Here is an 11,534-nt window from a genome sequence, read left to right as displayed (position 1 = left end):
CGTGCCTGCTCCCTCTCCCTCTCCCTCTTCCTCTCCCCCTCTTTCCTTCTCCCTCGCTATCCGCTCCCCCGCCCCCGTGCCTCTGGCTCTGCGCCTGGCTCCCTCGGGTCCGCTCCCCTTTCCCGCCGGCCTGGCCCGGCGTCACGCTCCCGGAGTCTCCCCGCTCGGCGGCGTCTCACTGTGGGAGGGGGTCAGATCACCCCGCCGGGCGGTGGCGCTGGGGGGCAGCGGAGGGGGAGGGGCCTTAGTCGTTCGCCCGCGCCGCCCGCCCGCCTGCCGAGCGCGCTCACCGCCGCTCTCCCTCCTTGCTCTGCAGCCGCGGCCCATGGAGCCCGCCGGCCCGGCCCCTGGCCGCCTAGGGCCGCTGCTGCTCTGCCTGCTGCTCTCCGCGTCCTGTTTCTGTGCAGGTAAGCACCCTCAGCTCCCACTGCCACCCTCCCCAAGCTGCGGGCTCAGGCCCCGCACACTGCCGCTCAGCTAATGTCGACAGATCCCTGTAGCCGGGGTTACAGATGCAGAATTGAGGCCCAGAGAGGGTCAGCCACTTGCCCAAGGTCACATAGCCTAGGCTAGAAGCCGGGATAGAACTCTTCTTATCCGGATCTGCCTTGTGGACTGTGACTGGGTAGCCCTGCGCTGGGCTGCGGGGTATAGGAATGAGTTGGTTTACCGTACCCCTTGCCCAACCTGATTGGGGAAGCAGGCTGGCAATTGCTTTAGGCAGTAGGGCGCCTGGCTTCCCCATATGCTCCCTTGCTAGACTTGATTGGAGAGAGGGTCGGGGCAGAGGTCCTCGCGCGCTGCTGTTGGGATGGGGGAAGAGTGAGCTTTCGCCTCCGTACCAGAGCAAGACGGGTTAGTGTATGGAGGTGGAGACAGGAAGAGAGGCCAGAGTAATCCACAGACCCTTGGGAGACACAGTGGATTTACCTGTGGTGGGCACAGCCCTCTCTGGATGGTCTCCTCCCGCTACCCCCCTGCCTTCCTCAGGCAGGCTTCCAGTAGCTCCCTGCAGTTCCAGCATGTACCTGTGGCTCTGAGCTTGTCTTCTTTGTTGGCCTACATCAAACACCTGGCTGTCTCCAGCAGGAGGGCTCTGAAGGCCGGTTGGCCAAGGAGTGAGGTCACCATTCAGAAGAGCTGCATCTTAAAGGGGTTTTGCAAAAATCCTGGGTCTCTTCTGGAAGGATATGAAGACTAAAGCCATAGCTGGGGAGGGAGAGAAGGGAGCCTTATTTAGTGTCTTCTTGGATTGGTGCTATGGACATAAGGGTCTCTGTACAACCTTCCCTTTGCAGGGAGGTAAATATGGTCTCAGCACCCGTCCTCACCAACATTTGCCTAGAGCTTGGCACCTGATGGCAGTGTCGAAGGAGGAAGAGTCAGCCTCAGGGGAGAGAGAACAGCAGAGTAGGAAAAATGGGGTGTCCAGGAGTTCTCTCTGGGCTGCAATGGCCCCTGAAACCCAGGAACCCACCAAGTACTCCCTACCAAGTGTTCCCCACCAAGTGCTCCCACCCTGTGCTCCCACCCCATTCACAGTTTTCAGTTACCCTTGGGTCCTTTCAGGACCAAATAATGAATTTTACCTCTCTCCTGGGAGTGGCTCTGAGGTTGTTCTGCTTCCTCCTCCTGCCTTACCAAAGTTCCAGCCCTACCCTGTCATGCTCTAGGACTTGGGAATCTACAGGCATCTCTCTGAAGTACAGAAAGCTGGGCCCAGATTAATATCTAGATGTTTGCTCTAGACCTTTTTCTGACTAGGGCCCTGTTGCTCAGTCCCCGGCAAATGAATAGTTAACAAGTGTTCAAACTATCAGTCTGCCCTTCCTGGGCACTGGATGGGGGTGGGAGGAGGGGAGAAATCGGGGATGACAGCACCTTTCTTAAGAGCATAACTATCCTCCCTTCCCCACCCTTACCTATAAAAACAGTCTATAAATGGTAAAGATTGGACCTTCTGTTCCAATCCATTCGGCATCAATAATCTGAAAAAGTGGGAGCAGTGGAGGGGCATAGATTAACTTCATAGTAAGTAGGTCTTGGGAGGTGAGACTGAGATCTGTGAGGAAGAGATGGTGAATGGCCTTTGAGCGCCAGCCTCCCGGCAACCTGCACATAGTCCTCTGGGGCTCAGCATCAAATCCACGTCTTTGCTACAGGAGGTGCTTCAGTTCCTATTGGATTCAGCCTCCCTTGTCTAGGGCATGGAATTTACGGCAAAGCAGAAGAGGTGGGACAGAAAGACAGAAAGGTAGAAGGCAGTTGTAGGTAGGACAGGAGGACAGACAGGTAGAAAGCAGTTGTCCAGTTTTCTAAGAAAATGGATTTGTTTGAACAAGAAACCCAAATATCAGCTTAGAAAAGACATCTTAGATTGAATGACTGCTGTCTCTGGCAGAACTGTCATTCTGGGAGCTGTCATGTGATTGCTGGGCTTCACAAGATCACTGCTTGGGTGAAGGGAGCTGGTCATGTGAATTATTGCCTCTGGGAGGCAGGAGAGGAAGTTTCTAAAGATTGCACTCGACAAATGATGGCAAAGGAAAATTCTAAAAAGATTCTGGTGAAGTCACCACCGTGGGTTCTTGCAGCCTGTGCAGGGGCTGACCCTGCTATTCTCAACAAATGAGATGGTGGCAGGCTTCACAGTCATCTACAGGATGCTTTCCTGGCCCTGGCTGGGCCTTGGTCCTGGAATAGACTTCTTTGCTCTAGTAGGATGTATCTGAGGGAAGTTGAGGTTCCAGCTTAGAAGAGCAGTGAGCCCCTCCGGTGAGCCCTGTGACCCTTGGGTAGACAGTGCTAGTGGTGCCTCTGTTCTTTCCTAAGCACTACAGCTGATCTCACTTCCTCTTTCGTAGGAAAAAGGGGGGTGGGATGGGGGTTCGTTCCTATGTCTAAGGTCCAGAGGCTTTTGGAAGGCTCACTGAAGGCTCGATGTTCTCTGAGTGATTTGTGGCCATTAATTATCCCTGTACCCATCCCATGGGGACATGAGCTGATTCTTTTTTGCTTGCACTCATTCAGTCCATAAGAAGTCCTGACTGTGTGTTGAGAAAGGGAGAAGAACCCATGTTATTGAGTAGCTAGCTGCATTCCAGGCCCGGTGTTTTGTCTTCACAGTCTCATTTACCAGCAGTGTGCCATTTGGCTCTTACTAGCGATGGTCAGATGAGGAAAACTGAGTCTAAACCTTGTCCCAGGAGTAAGCGGTAAGGGAGCTGGAATTCTGGATCCAGCTTCTGGTGAGAGGAATGAATGAATGACTTAGGAGTATGCAGCCCACATTGTTGGGGTGAGCAGAGCCACCTGAGGCTTAGCTGAAGAGTTACAGGAAGGTTGCTGTAAGCCAAAGCTTTTGGTCAGGTTTCCCCGAAGCCCACTGAGCGGGAAACTGGGGAGCGATGTGGTTTGAACAAGAGGCCCCATCTGGGCTGGTGAGCTCTGGATTCCCTAGCACTGGAACGTTCCTCCCTGCATCTTGCCCTTTGCAACAGATGGAGAACAGTGGGCGAAAGGAAGGGAGTCTAAAAGTGCCGAGTGGATCCCACACGCACCACCTCGCTACTTGCAGAGCCTGCGTGTGACAGCGTGTGACAGGTTATTTCTTATTTGTCATCATGGGTTGATGGAAGAAGACCTTCCTTAACTATGTTCAAACTCCTGACTGTGGACACAGCTCTCTGACTATGTCACCATGTCACACCCCAGCTCAAAATCGGTGATGCCTTGGACCAAGTTTCCTTTAAAAAAAATAAAATAAAAAAATAAAAAAGAAAGAAAGAAAGAACTGCAGGGCCTGGGTGTCCCCCGTCAGACCTCAGTTACATGTTTTCTAACAGGCATACATGTTCATATGCTGTGAGGTAACAGGGCTTCTTTACTGCAGACTGAAGCCTGGCTGGCCACTCATACACACCCAGAAGTCCTGGGGAATCCTATGTTGGAGACCCCCAAGCTGCTTCAGTGTGTTAAGAACAAGAGGCATTCGATTTATACAATAGCCGTTAATATGCAAGCTAACTCAGTTTGGCTCTTGGACAAATCCATGCCCCTAGCTAGCCTCTTATCTCTCTACTTTTGCTTCTGCTGTTCCGCCACGATGACCTTTCCTGTACTCCCTTGCTTCCCTTTGTCTGAATCCTCATCCCTTCAGGTTCCCTTTACATGCCTCCTGCTCAGGGAAGCTAATTCCTCTGACCCACTCCCATGATTTTATCTGTTCCTCTCTGAGGCAACTTATTACTTCTCCTTTGTTTTGTGACTGTGTGCATTGCGTGTTTAACTCTCAGACCTGCTTCTGCAGCCTCACTGGCTGTTAGCTTCACCATGTATACACAAACAGTGCCAGGACCCCCTGGGAGGCAGGCCTGGTTCTGCCACCTACTTGAACAATTTGCTGAACTTCCCTGGGTCTCCTTTTTCTCATCTATAAACCAGAGATGTCATTAACAGCTCTTTCTCAAGGAGTAAGTCAATTAATGCAAATTGAGATGATGTTTGGAGCATGCCTGGTATCTGTAAGCTATCACGCAATCCCTGCCTTATGCTTTGTGACTTGCTCATCCTGGTACCTGATAGCTATCATGCCGTCATTGTTTTATATCGTTTGACTTGCTCATATCTAGAACTGGAATATACTATTGCAAAGCAACCAAACTAGCATGCTCCTGCACACAGTGGGCACTCAGAAAACGAGGACCATGGGTAACTAAATGTCAGTGTGACTCAGAGAGCTTGTTTCCCCTGAAGCTTTCTCCTGGGGGATGGACAGGTTGTGAGGAAACCAGCTCTGCGATCTAATTGCCTTGTTAGTGCCAATGAGCTGTGGACCCAGCCTGACTCTAGGTGTCTCCCTCTGGACTCACACGTCTGGAATTGTGGCTTTGCAGCCCTGGAAAGCTGGAGGGGCTTGGGAGATAGCTGCTCACTGTGCAGTGGGATAGAGGGCTTAGCACAGGTCTCCAGATCCAAAGTCAGGTCGGGCCAGGCCACGGAGGAAGATGCCAGGCCTCCTATGATACGTGTGGACACTTTTTAAATGGGACTGGACATTTCTACTGTGAAAGCCAGAGTTCTGACAGGATCCTGAGCTCTGTGAGAAAATGCTAAAAATAATCACCACAATCCTGGCCTCCGAGCTACTGTGTGTGATCCTAGTGGGTCTCAGAGCTACCCTGGAGTATGCACCATTGATGACTGATCATCTAACCCCCTTGACCAATGAGGAGATGATGGCTCAGCAAGGTGTCTGCATCGGATGGCCACCCAGATCAATCAACCTGAGCTTCAAAGCCTGCACTTTAGATGTCTCCTTCTTTTGCTTGACAAGCAGAGAGGCTGAAGACCAGGACTTTTGGCATCCTGCTCTCTTGGGACATCTTTTATATAGTTTTTATCGACGAGTGTATCCTCCAGGAGATGAGGATAACAGATGTTTCCCAGATGCGCTTCCATCCACATGCTGGAGAGGGTCTGTTACTCTGGCTGATGCTGTTTAACTATTCACTCAGGCTTCCTGGAACCCTGGCAGGATGGGTCTTCCCTGATGAGTGGCTTGCCAAGCTTTTGGTCCAGGAAGATGTGGAACAGCAGAGGCAAAGGTGGAGAACGTACAGCCTGGTCTTCTGTGCCAGCAGGGGTTCCTGTCACATCCATTTGGGTCTCCAAAGCTGCAGATCAGATCAGCAGCTGGGGGCATGCAGTGCTGGGGTCCGGGGAGATTGGACACTGGAGTGAACTGCTGGGGGACATGGCTAGAATAAGTGATGGCCAGAACTATAGAGCTACTGGCCCAGTCTCTAAGCCAACCGTCAGTGTCTTCTAGAAATGGAAGCATAAGGTCGCAAAGAATGCTCTGTGTACCTGTCCTTGGCACAGTACACATGTTGTCTAATCATATTCTCCCACTTTTGGAAACTTTAGATATGTGCAGAATGAGAAGGACTAATACATGACCCAAGCCTTCATACTGAGGGGCTTTCTGCCATTCTTGTTTCTCAGTCTAACTGGATAATAGGAGCTGGCATAAGGAGCCTTGCTTAGTGAATATTGGTCACAGCCATTTCTCATGGATGCTTAAGACTGCATATCTTCCTTTGGACTGTTATCTGACCCTCACAGAGAGCCAAAAAGTATTCATTTTACCCATTTTATAGGTAAGGAGACTGAGGCTCCTGAAAACCATGTTGAGCTTTTCCCAAGTCACTCAGCCAGAGAAAATTAAAGGTAGAACAGAAGCCAGTGTCTGTCTACTCTTGACTGCTGTGCTGTCGTTATTAGGGTCATTTTAATTATAAATATTTGTGCAGTATTTTTGAACATTGATAGATGCCAGTAGATTGAATGGCTACTGTGTGCGTCAGGTACCTGGAGATAGAACTGTGAACAAGATAGGCACATTCCCTGCTTTTACGGAGCTGACATTCTAACAAGGAAGCAAAAACAAATGCAAGTCAACAAATCATGTGTTGTCTCCAGGCCGTTCTTCCTATGCTTACTGCTTCATTCTTTCTGCCCTGACTCCCCTGACTAGGATACAGTCTGTGCGAGGGTAGACACAGGGACCTGGGCCTCATGAAACTTAGCCCAGGACCTGGCCCACAGTGGGTGGGTTAATCTATGTTAGTGGAATAGAGGAATACTGTGAATCGGGAAACCTCCTTTTAAAGAGAAGGTTTAAAGATGATGTCACACAGGCAAAGACTGTTTCCCCAACTGCCACCAAGTTCCTCCTCCAGGGCTCAGACCACAACTGCTGCAAATCTCTTCCAACATGCTGAAATCCCAGGAAGCACTTGTCAGTCTAGCTGAGTAGCCCTAGAACTTGGGATTAGATTCCACGGTACACACCCTCCCACTACAGACTCCACAGTGGCAGTGAACTCACAGAAACTGCCATGATGGTGTGGTACGGGAAGAACTTGGTGTTCCAGGCCAGATGTGCTTAGGCGGATCCCATTCCTGTCTGACTTCGAATTAGGCATTCTGTTAGTTAATCTGTTGAGGAGTGAAGACGGACAGAAAGGCTGAGGGAGAGCCTGCAACCACCCTGCTGCCTGGACTGTGTTTTTGTTCTCCCTATCCCTGTGGTACTCCGGAGTTGGGTGGTGAAGGCTCTGTCCTGCTGGGTCCAGGCAGAGGCTCCATATTTGAGGCCCGCCCTGATCTGTTCAGCTTTGGTGATCTTTAGGCATCTCTGTGGCTCTGTTATGTGTTAGCCTCATCATGTGCTTTGGGGCTCTAAAGGGCAGGTAGGGTCTCCACCTCCACTGAGCCTGAGTTTTCCCTCTGAAGGTAAACTGAAGGCTTCCACAGGTTTCTCCAGCGGTGGCTCCCTGGCCAGCTTTGTTGGCACCCTCTGTGCCCTCATCCCTGCCTGACAGTGGGCCACATGTTTACTTTCCTGCTCTGTGCTCTGGTTTCCCCGTCTGCAGTCTGGAAGCTATTCTCACTCTTCTCTCCTGAAGAGGCTGGAAAGGGTTAAGGGAACTACTAGCCGAGCTGGAAAAGCTCTATGAAAGGAATCAGTGAATCACATCAGCTTAGCTGGGGAGAAATCCCATCCGGAGACCGTCTTGTGCTGGCTCAGTGCGTGGTAACCACGGTAGATGATGCTTAATAGGTATGTGTTGCTTGTAGAGAGGCCTTTAGTCTGGCCAGGGAAATGCATACATATCTTTGGCGGCCTAAGAACACAGAAGCCTGAGTAGGAGGCCTCATCTTGAGAGAAGCCCCAGCATAGGGTTGTGCCAGCTCGCAGGCTTGAGGGCTCCATGTGGTCCTCGTATGGAGGAAAGACTGGTAGCAGCAGCTGTCATCTTGTGGGGCCGTCTAGTATGTCCATAGTCCAGGAAGGTTTGCAGTGCTGCATGCTGCTTGTTTCAGAGCAAGTCAGGACTGGAAGTTGGGAGGAGGCCAATGGGTTCCTGACCTCCACCCTCACTTCCGGGTGGGAAGAAGGCTCTTAGGTTGCTGAGACATCATTCCAGCGAATGTGGCAGTAGTCACTTCAACCTCTCTCAGCTACTTCTGGTCCCCAGAGGTCCATTACAGTTCAAAGGGCCTTCGCACTACACATGTGGTTGCAGTTTCTGTCTCTTGTCCCCTTACCCCTCACCCCTGCCCCTGGGCAAACCACTGGGCAAGGCATGTGCTTTGCTCTGGTTTTGTCTGACCCAGCTGTTGCTCATCCACAGACCCTGTGTGTGCAGTCTGCACAGTGGTCATGTGTGTGTGTGTATGTATGTATGTATGTATGTATGTATGTATGTATGTATGTTAAGGCAGAGAGACTCTGTAGCCCTCCACCGCACCCCCCAGCTGAAGTCATCTCTTCTCTCCTTCGCCTGTAAACACCAGATACATGGGAGTCCCTGCCTTCACTGAGCACTTGTTCTCCTGGTACAGTGCTAAGTTTCTTAAGTGTGCTGACCCTTCCATCTGTGGCATAAATCTAAAATCAATACCATCCTCATTTTACAGAGGAGAAGCCAGAGGTCCACAGTGGTTAGGATGCTAACTGGATTCTCATGGGTAGAAGGATGAGAATCCAAACCAAAACATAACTTTTAGCAAATGCCAGGTACTACTCTAAGCCTGAGGAATGAAACAGAGTCCCTGCTCTCAAAGTACTTATAAGTGAGTCTAGGGTAGAGAATCGGACACTAAGAATGGTAAGTAATGTACAATGTGTTAAGTAATAGATGATACTTAGAAAAATCAACAGGGCAAAGTGTGGAGAGTACTGTTTCATGCAGGTGGCAGGGAAAGTACCAGACAGGCAAGCCATGTATGTAGGTGTATAATGAATGCGAAATGGACAGGCGGTGTGGCATATGCAGAGGCTCTGTGGTGACCAGAGAATCTGGTTTGATTGCAAAAGGGCAAAGACATGGCATCCTGGGGCCACTGTAAGGATCCTGCGTCTCCGTGTAGTGGGGGCCTCAGCAGAGAGCAAAGGGGAGATGCCCCTGATTCAGGCCTAGAGGCTGCCTTGAGCATGATTTGTGGAAGATGAGGTGGAGACAGCGAGGCCACAGGTGGGACGAGTGAGAGGAAGGCAGAGGCCATCCATAGCTTGAGACTTAAGCCAGCAGGATTAGCTAAGGGGTGGAGTGTTGCAGCCTGGGAGGGAGGGATGAGAAGCCATGTGGTTCTCCCCTCTGCTCTCCAGCACTCTATGTGAGCATGTGTTTTCGAGTAGGAACAGCACAGGATCCCTGCTTACAGATGAGCAAAGCTGCTTAGCCACATCACTATTCTGGGGACAAGACATACAGGCCTCTAGCCCCAAGCCAGAGCTCGCCACTGTCTGGGAACCTTAGGAGTTTGCTGCCTCTCAAAGAGGCCACCAGGGATGTGGCACAGTGCCCGGTCCTCAGAGATGCCTGCGGTGGAGAGACATTGGAAGCCCTTCCTGTTGACCAGTCTCTGACTCTGATGCTTTAGGGTAGGTGGCAGCTCCTTCTGCACCATCTGGACATGTCCACTCGGTGATCTGTCCAGTGGTGTCAGCAGAAAGTCCAGTGATGGTCTGCCCCTTAGTTGTGTACTGGAAGCCATCCTCCAGAGTTCTGGGTTGACCCAGCTCCAGACCAGCCCCATCCCAGTTTGCCAGGGTCCCAAAGACTCTGCTCTGGTCTCAGATGGCAAGGCCTTTGTCTCATCTCTGCATCTTTACTCACATGGCTTCTCCTGGGATGCCTGCTTTTACCCCTACTCCGTCAACTTGGCTCAGAGGCTGCCACCTTTAGGGGGTCTTCCTGGATTTAGCCCCTTTCCAAGACCACCCCCAGCATTCTTTCATTACACTTATTACTGATGTATAGTCATTGCTTGTGTCCAGGACACCCCTAGAGTAAGCTATTGAAGGATACGCCCATCTTCCTCATTTTCCAGTGGCATCTAGGACAGGCCCTGCCTGTGAGGAGGCTTTGTAAGCAGGAATAGATGAGCATGGGAGGAAAACCACTGACCAGCCACAGCTCTCAGAGCCCTAAGCTCCCAACTTTGGAGTCCATGCAACTGTACACTGGGGCAGCCCCCTCTAGAATCCCAAACCAGCAACCTCCTGTCCCTGCTGGTCACAGAGCACAAGTATTCTCAGAAGGTTAGTACCTCCTGCCCAGGGCAGGAACCTAGGCTGAGCACTGTGCAGACTTTGCCCACTGGGAGTTGCTAATGCTCGTGACAGACCCTTCCCATTCCCTCCTCCCATCCCACTCTGTGAAGAATCTCATTTCACAGCTTCATCCGAGCTAGGCATGATCCCAGCCTGCTACACTGGTAAACATGATTACATGGGTACCTAGCATGTTCATAAACAGCGATCCCAAGGTGCCTCCCTGAGCATGTGCAGTACGCACACACTCTTACCTGCACATGTGCCCACCCACACCCACACATGCACATGCGCACACATGCCTGTGCACACATGATCCACATATGCTTTTGGTAGACACCCTCCCACTGTTCACACTTTCACCCTCAAACATCCCTCCACAGACTACCCACAGTTCAGACAATCTCTTCCTGTGGTTCATAGCACCATGCATTACTTGCTCACTACCTATTCCCATTTGAACACATGGTAGTGTCCACTAATATGTCTTTGCACAGATACATCAAATTTTATATGGCACCCTGCTGTGTTTCTATCCAGAACCCTATGTATCTACCCAGTAAATGTGTGGATGTTTGTGCTCTGCACACTTATGTATATACACATGTATCTGCTCTCTGTGTATATATGTGCTCTTTTATGTACACTTAACATGTTCACTTCTTGTTTCTGTGGTGTGTGTGTATGTGTTTCTCAGGCACATGTGTGTGTGGTGCTGGGCACTAAATTCAGGGCCTTAAGCATGCTGTGAGGCACTCTTACCACACCCCCCAACCCTTTGTATTTCATTGTACAAGTACTGGCACCACGAGCTTTTTCTACCCAGCTCCCAAGTCACACCAGAAGGAATGGGCAGTAGCACTAATGAAGGTTATGTTGATTAAGTTTGCATCGCAGAATGTCTGAGAGCAACATAGAAGGAGGAAACTTTGTTTCAGCGAATGGTTTCAGAGAATGGGTCCATGGTCACTCGGCTCTGTGCACTTGGCAGAGCGTCACGGCAGTGGGTATGTATGACCGAGGAAGAGACATTGACAGAAAACAGGAAGGCTGGCTCTTGACTGATTCTGTCCACCACCCACCCCCTTTTCCTTTGGAGTTCCTAGCACATGGGGTAGTGCCACGCGCATCCAGGGTTGGGCTTGCTCCTTGGTGATTCCTGTCTGGAAATGTCCTCAAACACACACCTGGAGGTCTGCTTTCCAGCTCTTGCAGTTTATTCTAAATCTAGTCAAGTTGACGGTGACAATGAACTGCTGCAAAGTGCCAGAGGGCAAGTGATGAAGCACAGGTGTCAATAGTGACCTGAGGGAAGGGTGGCCTGCTGCTGTGCTGAGGAGGAGGGTGGTCTGCTGCTGTGCTGGGGGTTAGGGAGAGGGTGTCTGCTGCTGTGGTGGGGGTTAGGGAG

The 11,534-nt window shown here is 51.0% G+C and overlaps 1 protein-coding gene across 2 annotated transcripts in view; it reads left to right on the top strand.

Moving 5' to 3' along the window:
- Positions 1 to 321: 321 nt before the first annotated feature.
- The window catches only part of Sirpa (signal regulatory protein alpha), a 37,925-nt gene continuing 26,712 nt past the window's right edge, over positions 322 to 11,534 (top strand). For both annotated transcript variants that reach the window (XM_028754525.1, XM_028754516.1), the window contains exon 1: positions 322 to 407. In XM_028754525.1, the coding sequence (XP_028610358.1) occupies positions 326 to 407 (82 nt within the window). In that variant the 5' untranslated portion in view covers positions 322 to 325. The remainder of the gene's footprint in view (positions 408 to 11,534) is intronic.

The sequence above is a fragment of the Grammomys surdaster genome, unplaced genomic scaffold (genome assembly GCF_004785775.1).
Source record: "Grammomys surdaster isolate TR1022 unplaced genomic scaffold, NIH_TR_1.0 129, whole genome shotgun sequence".
Lineage (NCBI taxonomy): Eukaryota > Metazoa > Chordata > Mammalia > Rodentia > Muridae > Grammomys > Grammomys surdaster.
This window is presented reverse-complemented; position numbering and strand designations above follow the sequence as displayed.